This window comes from Giraffa tippelskirchi, chromosome 12 (assembly GCF_054371585.1).
Source record: "Giraffa tippelskirchi isolate mGirTip1 chromosome 12, T2T-mGirTip1v1.2.pri, whole genome shotgun sequence".
Lineage (NCBI taxonomy): Eukaryota > Metazoa > Chordata > Mammalia > Artiodactyla > Giraffidae > Giraffa > Giraffa tippelskirchi.
This window is the reverse complement of record NC_137286.1, coordinates 39,625,254-39,648,469: the sequence shown is the minus strand read 5'-3', so window position 1 is coordinate 39,648,469 and position 23,216 is coordinate 39,625,254. Positions and strand designations below refer to the sequence as shown.

Here is a 23,216-nt window from a genome sequence, read left to right as displayed (position 1 = left end):
AATCAATTGGTCATAGACAAGTGGGTTTCTTTCTGGACTCTCAGTTCTATTACATTTGTCTTTATGTCTGCCCTTATTCCAGTACTACATTACCTTGATTAGTGTAGAAGTGTAGGAAGTTTTGAAATCAGGTAACATGAGCCCGTCTACTTTCTTCTTTTTTATAAGATTATTTTGACTATTCTGGATCCCTTGCAATTCCATGCCAATCAGCTTGTCGATTTCTATAAAGAAGTCAGCTAGAACTCTGATAGGGATTACATTGAATCTGTAAGTCATTTTGGCTGTCTGCATCCTGACAGAGGAGTTTATAGCCCAGATGATTCCCTGATTAATGACTCACATGGAGAATAGGTTCTGGGCATCCTTGACTCCTCCTCCCTCTCCCTCAAACACCAGAATAGTTGCTGGCAGCTGATGGACAAGGGCTATTTTGAATAATGTCTTAATTATGGCTTCCAATTTACCTGTTAGGGTCTTTAGTGCTGGGAATGACAAAGATACATTCTCGTTTGCAAAAGGTTTTTTCTATCCAAGCTTTCTGTCCCTAGAAGAGGAAAAAAGTGGACATTAGACTGAGATATTCCCAAACCAACCTCAGAATTCATTATTTTACTATTATAAAATGAATAGTAACAGGGAGTCTGCCCAAAACATCTGAATAAACACCTCCAAGAACGGTGAATGCAAGTCTTTTAGGATCTTAGCTCTGGTTCCTTTTAAGAGAAATGGCTCCGAAATATGCTTTTGTGGTTTCCGTAGGGCTAGGAAACCTGTGCTTTGCATGAAAATCAGAGTCTACAGAAGGGGAACAATGGTGCCCCTAGAGCCAGCCAGTGCTCTGTGGAGCCTGGTATGGATTTGAGTTATTGGAAAAGCTGACAAAATTGTCAGCTCTGATCAGGTCTTTGTTTTGTTTTTCCTTAAGACGTTTTGTGTGTATGTGGACCATTTTTAAAGTCTTTATTGAATTTGCTACAATATTGTTTCCATTCACATTTTGATTTTTTGGCCTCAAGGCATGTGGGATCTTAGCCCCCGGACCAGAGATGTAACCCACGTCTGCTGCATTGAGAGGCAAAGTCTTAACCACTGGACCATCAGGGAAGTCATTTTGATCAGGTCTTCGATTTGCTGTCAAGAACTTGGTCTTCTCTAGACTCCCAGGCCCTGGTGCACTATAGTTATTTTATAAGTAATGTTTCTAACCGGTGATCAGATTCACCAACTGTTATTTTTATAATTAAAAATATTGAAGATTGTGAAGAATTGGGTCCTCATGCAGCATTGATGCTGGGGCTGGAAATTGGTACATTTACCATCAAGGGTAATTTGGCAATCATTTGTTGCAGTTACAAAGCTTATATGTTTTCACTTACCATTTTTTAGGATTTTGTTCTACAAATATGCCTGAACAAGCTGACACAGGCCCAAGGCTATTTACTGCATCATTGTCTGTGATATCAAAAGGCTGGCAGTCACCTACTGTTTATCAGTAGGGGATTGTTACCCAAATCATAGAATAGTCATCGACACAATTCTCTGAGAAAACAAAAAAATTTTTTGAAAGAGACTAGGATGTTCTTGTTCTATTGATAGGAGAAAATCACTGAGCTATGGTAAGTGAAAAAGCAAGCCACAGGATAATTTATAGAAAATAGACACCATGTATGGGAACGATACCCCAGGAGCAGCTGGCAGTGGCTCCTCCAGAGGGAGACCTAGAGGCCTCAGGGGCCTGGGTGGAAAGGAGGCACCCATAGCCTGGTGCCCTGCTCAGTTTTTTTAAAGATTTTATTTTTTGTCAAGCTTAGTGAAGTAAGCCATAAAGAAAGACAAATATCATATGATATTGCTTTTATATGGAATCTAAAAATGTGATACAAACAAACTTATTTACAAGACAGAAACAGACTCACAGACACAGAAAGCAATTTATGGTTACCAAAGGGGAAAGGTTGCTGGGGAGGGATAAATTAGGAGCTTTGGATTAGCAGATGCACATCACTATATATAAAACAGATAAATGATAAGGACTTACTGTATAGCACACGGAACTGTACTCAATATCTTGTAATAATCTATAAAGGATAAGAATCTGAAAAAGAATATGTGGAAATTCCCTGGTGGTCCAGTGGTTAGGACTCAGGGCTGTCACTGTGGGACCTGGGTTCAATTCCTAGTCAGGGAACTAAGATCCCACACATTGCACAATGTGGCCAAAGATACATAGATATAGGTACAGATGTAGATACAGATAACTGAATCATTCTGCTGCACACCTGAAACTAACACAACATTGTAAATCAACTATACTTCAATTTTAAAAAATAAAAAAGACCTTATTTTTTTTAGAGCCATTTTAGGTTTACAACAAAATTGAAAGGGAGGTACAGAGATTTCCCATAAACTCCCTGCCCCTCCATCCTTATAAATGTTCTCCACCAGGGTAGTGTATTTTTTACCAAAGTCGAACCTACATTGACAAATCACCACCCGAAGTTGATAGTGTGTGTTAATTCACTCTTGGCATCGTACAGTCTATGGTTTGACAAATTAAAATGACTTCTATCTACCATTATAGTATCATACACAGTATTTTCTGCCCCCAAAACCTTCTGTTCTCCGCCTATTCATTCCTCCCTCCTCCTAATTTCTGAAACCACTGAATTTTTACTATCTCCATAGTTGTACCTTTTCTAGGATGTTGTATAGTTGGAATCAGCCTCTCTAAAGTCCTTTTAGGTTGGCTTCTTTCACTTGCATGAGTGCTAAGTCACTTCAGTCATGTCTGACTCTGTGTGATGCTATGGACTGTAGCCTTCCAGGCTCCTGTATCCATGGGATTCTCCAGGCAAGAATACTGGAGTAGGATACCATGCCTCCTCCAGGGGATCTTCTTAACCCAGGGATCAAACCTGTGTCTTTTATGTCTCCTGCATTGGCAGGGAGGTTCTTTACCAAGCAGTGTCACCTGGAAGCCCCTTCTTTCACTTAGTTCTATGCCTTTAAGCTTCTACCATGCCTTTCTGACAGATAACTCTCTTTTTAGTGCTTAATAATATTCCACGGTCTGGATGTACCACATCCAGTTTTCGTTCCAATCCCAAAGAAAGGCAATGCCAAAGAATGCTCAAACTACCGCACAATTGCACTCATCTCACATGCTAGTAAAGTAATGCTCAAAATTCTCCAAGCCAGGCTTCAGCAATACATGAACCGTGAACTTCCAGATGTTCAAGCTGGTTTTAGAAAAGGCAGAGGAACCAGAGATCAAATTGCCAACATCTGCTGGATCATCGAAAAAGCAAGAGAGTTCCAGAAAAACATCTATTTCTGCTTTATTGACTATGCCAAAGCCTTTGACTGTGTGGATCACAATAAACTGTGGAAAATTCTGAAAGAGATGGGAATACCAGACCATCTGACCTGTCTCTTGAGAAACCTGTATGCAGGTCAGGAAGCAACAGTTAGAACTGGACATGGAACAACAGACTGGTTCCAAATAGGAAAAGGAGTACGTCAAGGCTGTATATTGTCACCCTGCTTATTTAACTTATATGCAGAGTACATCATGAGAAACGCTGGGCTGGAAGAAACACAAGCTGGAATCAAGATTGCCGGGAGAAATATCAATAACCTCAGATGTGCGGATGACACCACCCTTATGGCAGAGAGTGAAGAAGAACTAAAGAGCCTCTTGATGAAGGTGAAGGAGGAGAGTGAAAAAGTTGGCTTAAAGCTCAACGTTCAGAAAACTAAGATCATGGCATCTGGTCCCATCACTCCATGGGAAATAGATGGGGAAACAGTGGAAACAGTGTCAGACTTTATTTTTTTGGGCTCCAGAATCACTGCTGATGGTGACTGCAGCCATGAAATTAAAAGACGCTTACTCCTTGGAAGGAAGGTTATGGCCAACCTAGATAGCATATTTAAAAGCAGAGACATTACTTTGCCAACAAAAGTCCGTCTAGTCAAGGCTATGGTTTTTCCAGTGGTCACGTATGGATGTGAGAGTTGGACGGTGAAGAAAGCTGAGCGCCGCAGAATTGATGCTTTTGAGCTGTGGTGTTGGAGAAGACTCTTGAGAGTCCCTTGGACTGCAAGGAGATCCAATCAATCCATCCTAAAAGAGATCAATCCTCGGTGTTCATTGGAAGGTCTGATGTTGAAGCTGAAACTCCAATACTTTGGCCACCTCATGCGAAGGGTTGACTCATTGGAAAAGACCCTAATGCTGGGTAGGATTGGGGGCGGGAGGAGAAGGGGACGACAGAGGATGAGATGGTTGGATGGCATCACTGACTCGATGAACATGGGTTTGGGTAGACTCCGGGAGTTGGTGATGGACAGGGAGGCCTGGCGTGCTGCAATTCATGGGGTCGCAAAGAGTTGGACACGACTGAGCGACTGAACTGAACTGGATGTACCACAGTTTACTTACCCATTCACCCTCTGAAGTTGGTTGCATCTAAGTTGTGCCAGTTCCAAATAAAGATGCCATAAACGTCTGTGTGTGGTTTTCTGTGCAGAAGTAAGTTTTCCTGTTTAAAAATCTGAATGATGTGAATGTATGCCCTTGGTGTGTGGCCATCCCTCAAATGTGCCATAGACCCTCCAGGACCTGTAACTAATAAATCTTATTCCTCCAAGTTCCCTTGGCCTTGGCTGAAGTGTATTTTGCGATCAGAATAAGAACTACAAGGGCTAGGGCAGCCGCATTAGTCCCAGAGGGGTGATGACTGTGGGGCTCCCTGCAGTGAGGCCTGGGTGAATGCCCTGGGCATGCCTAGCCAGGAGCTTCACTGTCCACAGACTGAGATCAACATGGTTACACAAAGCACAGAGCTCAGGAGACTAGGGGTAACTGGGATCATCGGCCTACGACACATGTACATGTATGTATATTTATTTCCTGGCTCCATCCACCAAAAGAGCCTAAAAACACTCTGACAGAAATGAATATACTCAGTGTGCAAATATTTGTTTCTAAACAACAATTCTCCACTAAAAAAAGCCAGGGCTCCTAGGACAAATGACTGAATCCAGATCTGGGGCAGAGAAAGTACAACAAGAGCTTGGAACATCTTGTGCCAGAAAGTAAGGAAGTGTTTACTTTCCACTTGGGAACTTGTCAGAAAACACAGAACCCTCTTTGAAAGGGCTCTCGCTGGCTTTATCTGGGATGTGAGCATGAAACTAAATGATCACAATAAAGAATTGTAACCCTTTGGCTGAAATAAGGATCCATGAACTCACAATGGCATAAATTTATACATAAATAAATATATAGGGGAGATGGGAAAGCTCTTTCTTGCATTTTTTAGTCACCCTCCCAATGCAGCGAGCCCGGGTTCCACCCCTGGTCAGGGAACTAGATTCTACATGCCACAACTAAGACCCAGCACAGCCAAATAAATAAATATTTTATTTTAAAAAATAAATAAAATAAAGAAAACCAACATTTGGCAACTGTCAAGAATCTTTGATGAAATCTACATGCCATGGGTAAAGGATTGGAGAGTAACAGTACACTTACATAATCTCAAGGCATCTCCCACAGATATTTCTTAATCACAAAGGGGAAATGAGTAACCTGACAGATTGGAGAAATCTGGTGAATACCACCTAAAATAAAGTGAGCTGTCACCAGCAATGAACCCAATATTCACCATGAGCCTCTAGATAAAATGCAGAGAAGAAAAATTGCCTAAAATGCAAAGTCTGAATCTAATAGGGAGGAAACTTTAGACAACCCAAATTGAGGCGCATCCTGGAAAATAACTGAAATCACAAAACTCCAAAGGCCATGAAAGACAAGGAAAGACTGGGGAACAGTCACAGGAGCTATAGAGACATGACCTGGGAACACCCTTCAGTCTTTTGCCTCATCTTTGGCCCTGCCCCCGAGTCCCACCCACCCTTTCTGGCTCCCCCTCTGATCCCTCTAATGGCTCACTGACCCTTCCTCCCAGTGCCCCCACCCCACCCCTGCATAAGAAACCAACAAGTGGGCCCTTCACAGAAAACTGTTAATAACCAGGTGTGGGAAATCAGGGGAGCTTCCCAGATGGCACAGTGATAAAGAATCCACCTGGGTTGGGAAGATCCCCTGGAGGAGGAAATGGCAACCCACTCCAGTGTTCTTGCCTGGGAAATCCCATGGACAGAGGAGACTGGTGGGCTACAGTCCATGGGGTCACAAAGAGATGGATACAACTTAGCAACAGGGCACACATGCATGCATGCACATGGAAAATCAGAAAGCCAGGGTTTAGCCCCTTGGACAACTAGGCTCAGGCCTCTGTCATCACAAGGGGGACAAGCCATCTGCCCTGCAGGGTGTCACAGGCTGAGGTGGGTAAGGAACTGGGACGGCAGTAATGTGCCTCAGACATAGTCACATCTATTCTGTCACAGGCAGTATTCAAATGCCCCCACCACCCAGTGTCCCCAGGCATCCTTCCTGCAGGTGCAGGGCATCCGTGGGTCTCAAGGGGCATCAGTCTGGCATCTGCTTCCTCAACTCAGGAGGGGGCTTTTCAGGGCGGCCAGCACTGACTCTGCTTGTAGCCATGGGCAAGGGCAGCAGCTGGTATCCACACAGCTCCAGGCTCAACCCACTTCCCTTTGCTTCACCAAAAATCCATTCTTTTTCTAATGAAAAAGCTAGCATGTGATTACCATACTTTCCCTAAGGAAAGAAAGGCTTTGCTTTAGTACTAACTCTGAATTTTTCTTATTCTCTTTTTAGTTTAGTTAGGAAAACTCCAGTTCCAAAATTCCAGTTACTCCTTGTTGTTGTTGTTCAGTCACTCAGTTGTATTCGACCGTTTACCACCCTGTGGACTACTGCAGCATTGCAGGCTCCCCTGTCCTTCACTATCTCCTGGAGTATGCTGCAGGCACTCCTGCAGGGACAGAGCAGGACTGTGGCTCCTGTGATTTTTGTGGGAGATTCATATCCATCGAGTCCGTGGTGCTATGTTACTGCTTAGTCTCCAGAAATGTTCTAGAATCTTCTGAGGATGAACAAGAGGTCCAGGAGGTCACTCACTCTATGCCTGCAGTCATGCTTCACAGTGTCCAGTTTCTGTCAAGAGGCCGGCAAGGAGGCTCTCTGGCTCCCCACCCCCCAGCCCCTCCAGCAACCTGTTCCTACACACCCTCCCTCTCCCATCTGACCCTTTTCCTCCCATAAGAATCTCAGAAGCCACAGCCCTGCTCGGTCTCCTGTAGGAGTGCCTGGCGGAAGGGCGGTGCTCACTGTCCCCTGGTGACTAAGGGGTGATTCAAAAGCCCAGGTGGAGTGTTGCCAAGGATACAGGCAGCAGCCCGTCCCCGGGCCCCTGAGGGCAGCTGGGCACACAGAGCAGGAAGTCACCCAGGTCACCCGAGAGAGCCTCAGCTCACGTGGGGCGAGCTCAGTCTCAGAGGTAAATTCAGGTGAGAGGCGATGGGTGGAGGGCCCCTCCATAAACAGTCCTCCCAGCCCTCTGGAGGATGCCCCAGGACTGAGTCAGGCCAAGGGATTAAGGAAGGGTGAGTGGACTGGGATGAAAGGAAGCAGAGCCTCCTGGGGTTCATTCATAAACCCTCCAGGTCCTCCTAGCCCCCAGGCTGGATTCTGTTCACTCATCTGAAGTAATCTCTTCCATCACAGATAGTTACTTTATTTTATTTTTTTAACAGAAATTGAGAAGCATTTTATTTTTTTCAGGGAAGACGTGGTTTTTTGAAATGCCTTGGGGCAGGGTAATGGGAATGCCTGTCCTGGGGATTAGGCTCCCATCTGAAAGCGTGCAGGAAGCTCAGTGAGGGGACGTGGGAGCACTGCCCACAACACTGAGCTTCAACTTCCCCGTCTCTGAAAGGGACACTGCTTTGCATAGTTCTGAGCTTCAACTGGGATGACATTTGTGCAGTATTTGGGAAGTCCTACAGGAGACGCGAGTTCAATCCCTGGTTCAGGAAGATCCCCTGGAAAAGGAAATGGTAACCCACTCCAGTATTCTTGCCTGGAGAATTCCATGGACAGAGGAGTCTGGTGGGCTACAGTCCATGAGGTCACAAAAGAGTTGCACATGAACGAGCAACTAAGTGCGCGCACACACACACACACATTTAAGTGGAAATTCTGGTCATTCCAATAGCCCCCCTCCCTTACCTACAGGGGTTACATGCTAGGACCCCCAGTTGATGCCCGAAACGCAGATAGGACCAAATTCGGGATATACTATGTCTTTTCACATACATACCTACCTATGATAAAGTTTAATTTATAAATTAGGCACAGTAAGAGATTAAGAATAACTAATAATATAATAATAACTAATAACAATAACTAATAATAAAATAACACAAATGAACAACAATTTCTAATAATGAAAGAAATTGACCTCTAGTCAATTTCCCTTGCTTGAGAAAGGCAGGCAGATGGGATATTTGGTGGTGCTGGTGGGGCTGGGAAGGGACCTGATGTTGATAGGGATGGTGGGAGGGGAGGGGCCTAGTAACAAACCTAGGTTTCTGGCTGGTGGAGCTGGAGGGCTTGGGGGTGCAATTTATGGAGGTGGGGCCACGCAGGCCCAGGCTTGAGGAATAAAACCCAGCCCCCTGCACCTAAGCCTACACCTTAGGCTCCAGGCACCCACTGGACCTGCAGGGACGGAAAGGGGTCAGCTGGTTGCATGAATGAGACCCAGGGTATAGCGATATCTAGATAACTCTACATAATGGGAATCAGAGAGACTGCTGATGGAGAGACTGCAGGAAGTAGAGAGGAAGGCGTCTGGTACTGAGCCCCCAGGAGCAGGGGAGAGAGCTGGGGACACAAGGTCAGGGAGGTGGAGAACAGACACAGTGTCTCAGGGGCCTGCTGAGGATCGTGTGTCCTTGATGGACCAGCCAGGTTGTGGGAGGGAGGTCAGAGGGGAGTGGGCAGATGGCCCTGCCAGCTCATTTTTTTGTTTTGTTTTCAAAGAAAGGAAAAAAAAAAAACAAAGAAAGAAGTATCTGCTATTAACAATAAAAAGCCCCAGGTAACCTTTGTACAACCTGGGGAGTGGCCACCAGATCTCATGATCAGGCCATTCACTGGACTTTTATGTGGATTTAGAGCCAAGTCCTGAGGAGCTGTAAACAGCCAGCCTCACTTCCCGCCACCCCCGTCCAGAATAGGGGTGGCATTAGGACCTTCTGGAATGGGTTCATGTGGACGGGGAGGGACCTCTGGGGAGGTGTGGGTGGGAGGAACAGGGCAGGGCACAGCCTGGAGAAGGCAGAGCTGAAGTGGGGGTGCCCAGGGAAGGTGGGGAGGGTGGGGCTGGGGTGACAGGGCAGCCTGGTCTGGGCCTCAGGAAGTGGCTTCGGAACTAAGAGCTGGTTTGCTGCTGGGTGAGTCTCTGTTTACTCAGTGGCCCTGCTTCTTGGGCCAAAATTAACAGCAAAGGCCACAGTGAAATGGTGATTTGTGGACCAATTTAGCCGAAAGAAACCGCCGGTCTCATGTGTCTATTTAGAGCAGACGCCTTGCGCTCTCACCCAGGGCTGCACGGGGGCCCACACGTGGACTTGGTTTGACCCTTGTATCAGGAGGAGAATTCGCTGCTGTTATTAACTGTGAGAGAGGTCCCTGTGTGAAAACCTTGACCACTGGCTGCCCTGCACTGCCCTGGGGATGTGGGGACTTGGGCTGACAGACCTCCCGCACAGCTGCAAGAGGTGGTAAGTCCCCCCACACAGGAGAGATGGGGAAAGTGCTCTTGAAGAGGGGACAGCAGGACAGGGAAGAATGCCAGGCCTCCCTTCTCTGCTGTGATGGGCACAGTGATGCCCGCTCAAACCTGGATGCATTTGGGGTGGGGGCCATGAGGAGACCATGGGCTCCCTCACTATGGTTTCACAGATGAGGAAACAGGCAGTGGAGGGATTAGGGCTTTGGTAGGGGCTCTGGGAGGTGATGGTTGGATGGCATCACTGACTCAGTGGGCATGAGTTTGAGCAAACTGTGAGAGATAGTGGTGGACAGAGAAGCTTGGCATGCTGCACTTCATGGGGTCGCAAAGAGTTTGACACGACTGAGTGACTGAACAACTGGGAAGTTAAGGGGCATCGAATACATAAGACACAGTGACATGGTGAAGCCACAAGCTTGGCCAGTCTCATGGCCAGGTGGCCAGCCTGACTCCCCTGCGTGGCTCTGTCCCTCATCACACATCTGTCTTCTCTGACAGATTCAAAAAATTTTCTCCAAAATGGGCAGATGCTTTTGAGGTCCTCCCTTTAAGGAGGATAGAGAACAGAACTATCTCTATTATGAATAAAAAAAAAGTTGTAGTAAGATTTTTCTGGCACGATCTAGCTGTGCAAGAACCAACCTTGAGGTGTAAATGTCAAGTTCAACATGGCAGCCACAGGTAGCTTATGGAGCATCTTAAATCTGGCTGGTCTGAGTTGGAATATGCTGTGAATTTACATGTAAAACAGCAAGTTATCATTTGCCTTGTCTAACACTGGGCCTTAGAAAGATAAGTGGGGACTTCCCTGAAGGTCTAGGGATTAAGACTTTGCCTTCCAATGCAGGGGATGTGGATCTGATCCCTGTTTGGGGAGCTAAGATCCCATGTGCTTTGCAGTACCGTCACCCCACCCCTCCCACCCCAAAAAGAAAGAAAGGAAGAAAAGAAAAAGTGTTTGGGAGGATTGTCCCAGGTGGCTCAGTGGTAAAGAATCTGCTTGCCAATGCAGGAGATGCAGGAGAAGTGGGTTTGATTCCTGAGAAGATCCCCTAGAGAAGGGAATGGCAACCCACTTCAGTATTCTTGCCTAGAGAATCCCATAGACAGAGGAGCCTTATAGGCTACAGTCCATGGTGTCTGTGGATACAACTGGACTGTTGTGTCTACACAACAGCCAGACACAACTGAGCTACTAGGTACGAACACATTCAAAAACAGACAAAAAGTATCTCACTAATACGCTTTTTATGTTGACCACATTTTGAAATGATCATATTGGGGATATATTGAGTTAAATACATTTTTTTATTTCACTAATTTTTTTTAACATGGCTTACTTTTGTTTGGATACAGCTACTCTACAATGTACAATGATGTCTGGGGACAGATCTCTCTGCATATTAATGCATCCGTGGTGACTGTCTTTTTAATGGAGGTGTTTAAATGCTGAACCCCATTAGTCTCTAGGTCAGGGAACAGGTCTCATTAGTCCTCTGGATGAGGGCTTCTATTTTCCCAGATCTAGAACTTCAACACACACACACACACAAACGCTCACACGTGCACGCAAAATTATAGGACATCTTTAAAACATTTTCAAACAAAACGGGAGAATTTTCCAAGAATACCTAATGCTCCAAGTCAAGAGGACTGTAAGTTAACAGAAAGTCTGCTTTGTTTTCACTTAGTTCAGAATGAGGACCAACCACTTAAAACACCTGCACATCTTTCTGTGCCTTGTACTTATCAACTTTGCAAAGCAAATAAATAAAGTTTCAAAGGAGCCAAACCCAACACAAGCCCAGACTTCTGCTGAAAAATAACTAATAAAGCATAAACCATGACAGCAAATACCCTCGGCACTGGTTGACATTTCCAGTTAGATTTTCTGCAGTCTAAAATACACGGCAGGGAATAATCACTTTTTGGGACAAATATCACTGCAAGTACCATGAATCAAAACTGCTGCTCGAGGGACTTCCCTGGGGGTTCAGTGGTAAAGAATCCTCCTGCCAACGCAGAAGACATGGATTCGATCCCTGATCCAGAAAGATCCCACATGCTGTGGAGCAACTAAGCCTGTGCTCTAGAGCCCGGGAGCCACAATTACTGAAGTCCGTGCACCCTAGAGTCTGTGCTCTGCAATAAGAGAAGCCCGAGCACCACAACTAGAGAGTAGCCCCCACAGCAATGAAGAGCTAGCACAGCCATAAATAAACAAATCAATATATATATATATATATTTTTTAAATGCTGCTCAATAGTTTGCAAAATGTAATTTGGTGAGCATTCCCAAAGACAATCCTTTCCCAAAAGCAGACCTGTATTACTAAGGTCCTCTCCCAGAGAGGCCGATCATCCCTCTTAATTCCTCCATAAATACTTACTTCACACTCAGCAAATCTGTCATCTTTTTTCTCCCGACCTCTCTCTTTTCTTTTATTCCTGTCTCCTACCAGTGGTCAACTGGGAACAAATCCTGTGAATATTTTCAACCTTCCCCACATTCCCACTATTTTTGCTAATATTTGCTAAAGTTTACAAATTTTCTGGTAACAAAAGGAAAATGTATTTGTTATTGAATATTGTTAAAGTAAAAGAAAAAGAAATGTACAAAGGAATAAATAAACATCACACATACAAACTGCATTTAAAATAATGGCTAGCATTTCAACGTATTCCTTGGCTTTTTCCTATGAATAGATAAGATGTGTGTGTGTGTGTGTGTGTGTGTGAGAGTGTGCACGTGTATGTAATGAAAAATATGATTATCCTACTTTGTCGTTATTCATTTTTCTCTGTCATTTAAAAAGTTAATACATTACAAAGACTTCCCTGGTGGTCCAGTGGTTAAGACTTCACTTTCCAGTGCTAGAGAGGAGAGTTTTATCCCTGGTCAGGGAGCTAAAATCCTTGATGGCTCAAGGCCCAAAACCCAAAACATACAACAGAAACAGCATTGTAACAAATTAAGTAAAGACTTTAAAAATGGTCCACATCAAAAAAAAAGAAAGACTATACATTTCACCTTGTAGATAGACCATGATTATGTGTCCAGTCCTCTATTTCGGCGTTCAGATTGTCCCCTGTGTCTTACTGTAGTAAACAGCGCTCTATAAATGTTGGCTTATATTTACATTAATCCGTCAGGATTATTTCCTTAGGACAGATCCTTAGTTGTGCAGTTGTTGGACTTGGGCTTGTATGTGTGCTAAGTTGTGTCCGACTCTTTGTGACCCCATGGACTGTAGCCGCGCCAGGCTCCTCTGTCCTTGGGATTTCCCAGGCAAGAATACTGGAGTGGGTTGCCATGCCCTCCTCCAGGGGATCTTGTCCTCCTCCAGGGATCAAACCCACGTCTCCTGGGTCTCCTGCACTGGCAGGTGAACTGCCTTCTGGAAGCCAGCTCCCATTTCCCACCCCCTGCCCCCTAGCAGTGAGAAGGAATCGCCATCTTCCTTCACAGCCAATCAATCTTTCTGCCGAGGTTTTAACTAATGGCTAAAATGTCAGCTGATAAAGGCTTACAGGGACATCCCGGCCAAGAAGAAGACGCACAGATGCACATTCTCCAGGAAGCAGGGGACCAAGGTAAGATGCTAGGGAGTAAAGGCCAGGAGGCCAAGCCCTGGAGCTGGGGCTTCTCAGCAGAACCCCGGCATCTGCATTTAGACCCTAGAGCCTGGTGGTGGCCGGTTCTACAGGCTTGTCCCTTCGGGGAACATGGATTCACTGGCCCTTCCCACGTGACCTTGTGCAGCCAGGCTCCACAGGAGAGGAGCTGGAGGCCCCAGGAAGCTGAGTCCTACACCTGCAACACTTCCCCATGCCTGAGCTTCCCTGTCACAGTGCACCTGCACCGCCCCACACCTGAGCTTACCTGCCCCAGCACGGGGCCAAGAAGGTGCGACTGGCCTCTTCCCGCCTCCTCCTCTGGCCGGGCAGGAGGCTGGCCGAGAAGGGCCCACCCTTTAAGAGGGGGCGTCCACATGAGGAGCACGTGAGCCCCCATACTGAGCCCTCATGATCCCCATGAGGCTTGTGACCTCGCTTCCAGGCCCAAAAAGGAAGCCACAACCCAGCCCACCAGGCTGTTCAATGTCGATGCCAAGAAAGCAGCCCTGGAGTCTGGGGAGGTGGGAGGAGGGGAGGGAGAACTTTCCCTTTGAAGTGACCCTTCCCCCAGCAGCCCTTCCCAGCTAAAAATGTCAACACTGTTTGAATAATTGAGACAATTGGACATGACTGGCTCTTTCAGCAGCCTCTTGGCTTGAGGGCAGTGCCCTAATTACCCTAATCCTTTCACATCATCTGAGGCTGGGCCAGAGGTCAGGTGGACGTGAGTCCCATGTGACTGTCAGCCTTGTCTCAGTGCCCCTGAGCCCCAGGTCCCCACTCCAACTACAGCCCGAGTGACCTATATCCACAGTCACCCCACAACTACCCTGATGAGAGCTTCTGAGGTTTGCTGTAATGATTAGTCCAGTGATCAAGGAGATCAAACAGATCAGTCTTAAAGGAAATCAACCCTGAATATTCATTGGAAAGACTGACCTTGACGCTCCAATACTTTGGCCACCTGATGGGAAGAGCTGACTCATTAGAAAAGACCCTGATGGGGGAAAAGATTGAGGGCAAAAGGAAAAGGGGGCGGGAGAGGATGAGATGGTTAAATAACATCACCGATTCAATGGACATGAATTGAGGAAAGGAGAAACACGAGCCCTGAAATTCTCCCACCCATGGCCTCCCACACAAGGAACACCGCCTCAACAGAGGAGGCTGCAAGTCTCCTCAGCCTGGGTTCCCTCTGTCATCACAGAGGAGCCAACAGAGATGCAGGCAGACTGGACCCGAGGGGGCGTTAGGGGAGTTCCCATTTTACAGATGAGAAGACTGAGGATCATGTGAGTCAAGAGGCTGCTTGCCCAGATAGTGTGAGAGGCGGGCAGGACCCTAACTGGCCCAGGCTGTCGAGTCCACCCTGTAGAGCTCCCAAGACTTCAGGCCAAGCCTGGGACCAGCCCCCACTTCCAGCTACGGGAGGACATACCCACACCTGGGGGATGCCCAGGGGCTTGGGGAGCCTCTGAAGTTTGGAGGTGGGTGTAGGATTGTGCAGGGAGCCTGGGGAGGGGAGGTCCATCCTTTGCTTTCAGCAGCTTATCTCAGGTCTCTGCCCACTAAAGGTTGACGGCTTTGTCCCAGCAGAGTGGGTGCCGAGGTTGGGTGAAGTGTGACTCCTGCCAAGATTTGCCCATGCACACAGCCTGGAGTAAGTCAGCAGTGCCTGCCCTGAAGCAGCTCTGGCCTGGCAGCAGGGTTATGTGCCCCGTAGACCACACCCCTGATGGGCTCACAGCTTTTAGCAGGAGTCTTTCTGGGCAGAGGGGGTGCTGCAGGTGGCTGTAGGTCTGACTGCATGGCTCGAGGCAGAATTATGGGTGCTGGGCGCTTCTGGGGCATCGGGAATCAAACTGGAGCAACCAGGGAGGTCTCCCGCCTTCCCTGTGGCTGCCTCTGTGGCCAGCCCCCACCATGTCTGGAGAACGTGAAGCCTGGTGGTCAGTGCCAAGGACCAACCCCATCCCAGCCAGTGAGTAAGTGGCTCGCCAGTCAGTGGACACGACTGTCACTGGTCATTTAGGCCCTTCTCAGGGTCACATAAGATGGAGAGAATGGGATCCCAAGACCTCTACAAGCCAATGCCCGTCCTCCCCGGGGCCAGCATGCTGAGACCAACCCCCTGGGACTGCCACGTGCAACACGGTGGCCCCAGCCCCATCTGCTTGCTGACTGAGAACATGAAACATGGCCTGTTCAATTTGAGATGAAATCTATGCATAAAACACATGAAATGGCCAAGACTGTTGATCATATTTTTTACTGATTGCATGTTGAAATGATATTTTGGATGTTTGCAGTTGAATAAAATATTATTTTAAAAATATTATTAATATTTTAATAATTCTATTTTAATATTTTAATTTTCAAAATGATTAATCCTAGGAGGAAAATATGAGTAAATTTTATGTACAGTTTTATTCCAACTATAAAAATATACTTAGAGAAAAAAGGACCAGAAAGGAACATGATATGCTAACAGGTTATGTTAATAAAAATATATGTGATTTTGATCACATATATTAATTTATATAATATACATAAAATAAAATTCATCATGAGTTCATACTGATAATTTCCAATTCAGATTTAGAAACAGTGATTTTATTTAAAGTCCTTGATTTTATATTTATGTCTCTTTTTCTTTATGCTCTCTTATCTTCAGGTCATTGACACAGTTTCTCTTTTGCTTTATCTTAGGTAAAGTTTCAGAGCCACAGTATTACTGTGACCCATAAATTACCGAAAGCAGTTTAAAATGTTTTATTTTTCTTTTTGGTCTGAGGTATATCCCATCAAGGACTTCCCAGGTGGCTCAGAGCTGAAGAACTCACCTGCCAATGTGGGAGAGAGAAGAGACACCAGGTCTATCCCTGGGTCGGGAAGCTCCCCTGGAGGACGGCCTGGCAACCCACTCCAGTATTTTGCCTGGAGAATCTCATGGACAGAGGAACCTGGCCGGCTATAGTCCATGGGGTCGCAAAGAGTTGGACCCAACTGAGGAGACTTAGCACACACACACACATATCCCATCAGGGTTTTCACATCACTTAAAATGATTCTGCCTTGTATGGCTACTCTGCAAAAATGATACATAGTTGGATTCACTTAAGGAATTTTCCCCTGGGATTTTAGAAATGGGCTTCTCAATTTATAGTGTTTTATAATTATATAAAATGATTGCATTATTGCAAACTCAAAACTGCAAAGAAGGTTTTTTCATCAGTGTCTGGCTACTATATCTATTTCCTCCTAAAGTTTATTTACTTTAAAGTGTAAAGTAATAAAATATTTTTTGTTTTAATCTTTCTCGTTTTGAGTATTACTATATAATATTAATTTTGTATCTATGTAGATACATGTATTTTTTTCATGGAACTGGTAGAGGATTTTATGCACTTTTTTCCACCTTGCTTTTTGTACTTATTTATCTTCTCCACTTTTGGGAGGCATTACTTAGCCATGTCTCATTTCTTTTTTGTAGCTGTATGACCTGAATCCTTGAGTGAATGCATGAAAATTGATTCAACCAGACAGACACTTGGGTGAGTTTTGGTCTATACAGATCACCGAGCAGCAAAAAGCCCTGCTGTGTGTCCTTTTCATTTTGCCAGTCATCTCTAGGCTAGTTTCCTAGAAGTGAGATTATTGGAATTAGGGGCAAATGCACACGTAATTTTGCTAACATTGCAAAGCTTCCCTTCATAGAGGTGGCACCATCTTGCATTTCCACCAGTATTTTATGAGAATTGTTTCCCTGCAGCTTTGTCTATAGAATGTGTTATTAAACTTTTGGATTTTTTGTCCATCTTATTAAGAAATGGTGTCTTAATAAGTATAGCTTTTGTTTCTTGCAATGCTCTTGTCCAGTTTTATTGTTTGTTTGATTGTTTCTTAATCAGTATAATCCTGGCTTCACAGAATGACTTGGAAAATGTTTCACCTTCTATTTTCTGTAAGAGTTGTTGAAAGATTAGTATTAATTCTTCTTTACAAGTTTGATGGAATTTACAAGTGAAACCATCTGAGCCTGGGGTTTTCTTTGTGGGAAGTTTTAAAATTAATAGTTCAAGCTCTTTGCTTTTCATAGATCTACTCAGACTTTTCTGTTTCTTCTTGAGCCAGTCTCAATAATTTGTATCTTTTCAGGAATTTGTTCATTACATCTGGGTTTTTATTTGTTGGCGTGTAGTTGTTTATGGTTTTCCCTTAAAATTTTCCTTTTTATTTCCAGAAGATCAATGGTGGTATCCTGTCTTTCACTTTTGATTTTACTAACTTGAGTCTTCTTGGTTTTTTTCTTGGTTAGTTAACTAACTTATCAATGGTGTTTATCTTTCCAAGAAAATAGCTTTTGGTTTCATTGATTTCTTCTATGGTTCTCCTATTCTCTATTATATTTCTTTCTACTCTAGTCTTATTTCCTTCCTTCTGCTTGATTCAGGTTTACTTTGCTCTGTTTTTTTTTTTTTTTACCTAGTGTTCCAAGGCTCAAGATTAGATTATTGACTTGAGGTCTTTCATTATCAATACAGGTGTCCAGGGAGGGATGAGAAAGCCCTGGGGAGTGCCAAGTGCTCGGGCCAGCACTGGCCATTTGTGAATCCTAACCTAGAGGCCTATCCCAAAGGCCTTCTTCTCAAAGTCTCATTTGATGCAGGACTTGTACCTGCTCAACAGACTATGCTGCTCCTGGAAATGGCTGCAGGAGTGAGCATCCACTTTCCATATTTCTGAATTATTTACATACATTTTAAAACCAGGTAGTGTTGACTTATGACCTATGACCCCATTGGCAGAATCTTTGAAACAAAGCTGAAGTGGTAGATTTATCAAACAAATACATTTGCTTTGTAAATTAAATTCACATGTCATCAAACAATGCCTCTACACATGAGGAAAGTCAGAGTGAACTTAAAGACCTTTGGTACTGAGATCAAGGATAGTCATAAAAATAAATGGAAAACTTGATCAGGCAGAGACTGACAGGTCCATCAAAACCTTTGATCACCATACACTCTGACTCCATGGCTCTGGAAATCCTCCACCAATTGACAGAAGAACAAGGACAGTTTTTCTACTGTGGGGAAAGAAGATCCTCAAACATTTGTGACACGGGTCTGGGAAGCTCACCCCTCTCTGTCTGAAAAGCAGAGGGTCTTTCTGGTGAATCTCAGGGGCCACATAAACCAAAATGCATAGGTCATTCTCCAAAGCGTGCTTCTCCGATCAATAGTTGAATATTGGCAGCAGCTTTTTCACATCTCCCTCCTCCTCTCCACATGGCTCTAGACTGGTGAAGACAGAGCTCTGGTCATTCTTCAGTGGAGGACACAGGCCAAAAGAGTCCAAATAGACAACAGCTTCCTATCTAATACTGGGTGCCTTCTCTTCATTTTTCCTTTTTCTCTTCTCTTTATTTATTTTGGCTTCTCAATGGGTTGTGTTGCAATGTTGGCAGATGATATGTCCTGGAATCATAAGCACACGGGCAAAAAAAAAAACAACCAAACATTGACTGTATTTTAGTTTCCAGAATAATCTCTGCAGTAAAAAGAAAGCTGGTGATTTTGTGGTGGAAATGACCAACTGCCTCAGAGATTTGTAGGAGCTTCACACTGGTGTGGTTGTTGTTGTTCAGTTGCTAAGTCCTGTCCAACTCTTTTCGATCCCATGGACAGTAGCACGCCAGGCTTACCTGTCCTTCACTATCTCCTGGAGTTTGCTCAAATTCATGTCCATTGAGTTGGTGATGTTATCAATCCATCTCATCCTTGACCGCCCCCTTCTCCTTTTGCCTTTAATATTTTCCAGTGAGTCAGCTCTTCGCATCAGGTGGCCAAAGTATTGGAGCTTCAACTTCAGCATCAGTCCTTCCAATGCTATTCAGGGTTGATTGCCTTTAGGATTGAATAGTTTGATCTCCTTGCAGTCCAAAGGGCCCTCAAGAGTCTTCTCCAGCACCACAATTTGAAAGCATCAATTCTTTTTTTTTTAAATTTATTTATTTTAATTGGAGGCTAATTACTTTACAATATTATAGTGGTTTTTGCCATACATTTATGTGAATCAGCCATGGGTGTACACGTGTTCCCCATCCTGAACCCCCCTCCCACCTCCCTCCCCATTCCATCCCTCAGCATCATCCCAGTGCACCAGCCCTGAGCACCCTGTCTCATGCATTGAACCTGGAATGACGATCTATTTCACATGTGGTAATATACACGTTTCAATGTTATTCCCTCTAATCATCCCATCCTTGCCTTCTCCCACAGAGTCCAAAAGTCTGTTCTTTACATCTGTGTCTCTTTTGCTATCTTGCATACAGGGTCATTGTTACCATCTTTCTAAATTCCATAATATGCGTTAATATACTGTATTGGTGTTTTTCTTTCTGACTTACTTCACTCTGTATAGTAGGCTCCAGTTTCATCCACCACATTAGAACTGATTCAAATGCACTCTTTTTAATAGCTGAGTAATATTCCACTGTGTATATGTACCACAGCTTTCTTATCCATTTGTCTGCCAATGGACATCTAGGTTACTTCCATGTCCTAGCTATTGTAAACATCGCTGCGATGAACATTGGGGTACACATGTCTCTTTCAATTCTGGTTTCCTCGGTGTGTATGCCCAGCAGTGGGATTGCTGGGTCGTATGGCAGTTCTATTTCCAGTTTTTTAAGGAATCTCCACACTGTTCTCCATAGTGGCTGTACTAGTTTGCATTCCCACCAACAGTGTAAGAGGGTTCCCTTTTCTCAGCACACTCTCAAAAGCGTCAATTCTTTGGCACTCAGGCTTCTTTATGGACCAATTTTCACATCTGTATGTGACTACTGGAAAAACCATAGCTTTGACTATATGGACCTTTGTTGGCAGTGATGTCTCTGCTTTTTAATATGCTGTCTAGGTTTGTCATAGCTTTCCTTCCAAGGAGCAAGTGACTTCTAATTTCATGGCTGTGTCACCATCCATAAATTCCAGGAACTGGAGTGGCCAGTCTGGGCACAGGAGAGTGTGTGCCTTGTGCTTCTGGGGGTTGGCCTGCTCATGGCTGGAGCTTCTGGGAGTCCCCAGGAGAGAACATTTTTCTGAGCTGGTTTTTCTTCTCATCAAATTCCTGACATCTAGTTAATCTGCAAACCAAAGAACCACATATAAGAAGACCCACCGCATCTCAGTGGTGGAATTGCCACACATCTAATACCACAATGTCTTCTTCTGCTCTCTGGTGGGACTGAGGAGGGCACTTCTTACAAATTCTGAGCACTGGTGGTTAATGCTTCTTCAACCTTCACTCTGGAACAGTGGCACATCTCCCGAAATATGGGTCCAATTATGTGGAAGTCAATGTGACCTTGTCTTCCTTTGAGATGTCTGTGTTTCTGAGGAGACGTTTGGGAAGGAACCACGCAAGAAGTTGTTTTGCCTCCATCTGACTTTGTTTATAGCAGCTGACTGCAATAGCACAGACTCGCTGGGAGATAAAAGGAGGAACTTCAGCCTCAGGAAGCCAGCTGTGCCTTCTCACTGCTGGGCCCTGAAAGACACCTTGGAACACAGACATGTTCTACACACGGGGGCTCCTTCTGGCCACCTGGCACCTCGGTTGTTTCTACCTCACACCTTGTTGGAAAGGGAGTGTTCGTAATGGCCTTCATCAGCCTGTCTCCTACCAGCCTCATGTCTTCTGAGCAATGCTTCACAGCTACCAAAATTTGGGTTTCACCCAATTTGGTTATAATAATCAGTGAAGAAAAAAATGCACCAAAATAAAAATTTAGACACATCCTGTAAATCTCAGTAAGGCTTCAAACAAAACATTCTGGGAATCAAATACTCATTGTCACTTGAATCATGTTTCCATTAACAGTGACTCTTTGATTTTTAATCATTTGATGAAAATCTCCCAAAAAGTATCTGAAAAACAGGCCCAGGCAGGATGCTCTGGAGGAAGGTGGTCAGCATGAGAGCACAGAGCGTATGGTCTATAAGGTTTGGTTCTAGAAACAGCAGGAAAGATTCTGGCATTTTACTTGAAAAAAAAATTTTTAAGTAGACTTTAATTTTAAAAACAGTTTTAGATTTATAGAAAAATTGAGAAGACAGTATACCCTGGATGGGAGGGGGGTTTGGGGAGAATGGATACATGTATGTATGGCTGAGTCCCTTCACTGTTCACCTGAAGCTATCACAACATTGTTAATTGGCTATACCCCAATACAAAATGTTTTTGTGTTAAAGAAAATAAAATGTAAAATAAATAAAAAGAGAAAAGACAGTATAGACAGTTTCCATCTCCCCTGTACTCTTTAATAATATTAACATATTATTACGGTCGATTTATACTAGAATATAAACGTATATATGTGGTATACACTGTCATTGTTGTTTGTTTAATTGCTAAGTCCTGTCTGGCTCTGTGTGACCCCTTAGACTATATCCTGCCAGGCTCCTCTGTCCATGAGATTTCCCAGGCAAGCATACAGGAGTGGGTTGCCATTTCCTTCTCCAATACATTATTCTGGCAGCATATATACAACTTAATGACTGAACAACAACATATACTATAGTGCATGCGTGTGTGCACAGTCAGCCAGTTATGTACAACTCTTTGTGATCCCACGGACTGCAGCCCTCCAGGTTCCCCTGTCCATGAGATTTTCCAGGCAAAAATACTGGAATGGGTTGCCATTTCCTTCTCCAGGGGTTCTTCCCAACCCAGTGATCAAAGCTGTGTCTCCTGAATTGGCAGGTGGATTCTTTAAAACTGCACCACCTGGGAAAGCCCCATATACTGTGGTATATTGTTACAGTTAATGAGCTAATATCCCGACATATTATCACTAACTAAAGATTATGCTTTATTCAGATTTCCTTAGTTTTTTTTCATTTATTTTTATTGGAATATAATTTCTTTACAATGTTGTGTTAGTTTCTGCTGTACAACAGTGTGAATCAGCCATATGTATACATATATCCCCTCCCTAGTGATCCTTCTTCTCACCCCACCCCCTCTTTCCACTCCTCTAGTCATCACAGAGTACCAAGCTGAGTTTCCTGTGCAAAAAAACCAAACAACCCAATCAAAAGTGGGCAGAAGACCTAAATAGACATATCTCCAAAGAAGACATACAGATGGCCAAGAGGCACGTGAAAAGATGCTCAATATAACTTAATATTAGAGAGACGCAAATCAAAACTACAATGAGGTATCACCTCACACCAGTCAGAATGGCCATTATCAAAAAGTTTACAAACAATGAATGCTGGAGATGTTGTGGAGAAAAGGGAACCCTCCTACACTGTTGGTTGAATGTAAATTGATACAGCCACTATGGAGCACAGTATGGAGTTTCCTTAAAAAACTAAACTTAGGTTCTTTTATCTAATTCCTTTCTCTATTCCAAGGTCTCATATTACGTTTATTTTTTCCAACTTTATTGAAATAATTGACACACAACATCATGTAAGTTTAAGGTATAAGATGTAAGTAAGTGTTGATCTGATACATTTATAAATTGCGAAATGATTACTACAATAGTATTAGCTACCATCTCCACCCTCTTCTCTCTCTCTCTTTTTTTTTTTTTGTGGTGAGAACACTTAAGGTCTATTTTCTTCCCAATACACAGGCATGTGACTCAGTATTACTGCTCTAACCACCACACTGTACATGAGATACTCAAATGTGTTCATCTTAAACTGAAACTTTTTACCTTTCAATAGCTTCTCCCCATTCCCACCACCACCCAGCCCGTAGTAACCACCACTGGGTATCTCTGAGAGTCTAAAAAAGCTTAATGTTTAAAAATTCCACATATAAAGGAAATCATACATTGTC

General features: G+C 44.2%; 1 protein-coding gene and 1 long non-coding RNA gene across 2 annotated transcripts in view; one reads left to right on the top strand and one right to left on the bottom strand.

Moving 5' to 3' along the window:
* The window catches only part of TRPM1 (transient receptor potential cation channel subfamily M member 1), a 65,787-nt gene extending 61,313 nt beyond the window's left edge, over window positions 1-4,474 (bottom strand). The window contains exons 1-2 of the mRNA XM_081547266.1: window positions 4,448-4,474; window positions 468-547 (exon numbers count right to left, since the gene is read on the bottom strand). Of these exons, the coding sequence (XP_081403392.1) occupies window positions 468-547; window positions 4,448-4,474 (107 nt within the window). The remainder of the gene's footprint in view (window positions 1-467; window positions 548-4,447) is intronic.
* Window positions 4,475-9,290: 4,816 nt separating this feature from the next.
* LOC145529124 (uncharacterized) lies at window positions 9,291-21,625 on the top strand. The gene is made up of 2 exons (XR_014070940.1): window positions 9,291-9,399; window positions 16,852-21,625. It is a non-coding gene; the product is annotated as an uncharacterized LOC145529124 (long non-coding RNA).
* The last annotated feature ends 1,591 nt before the right edge of the window (window positions 21,626-23,216 follow it).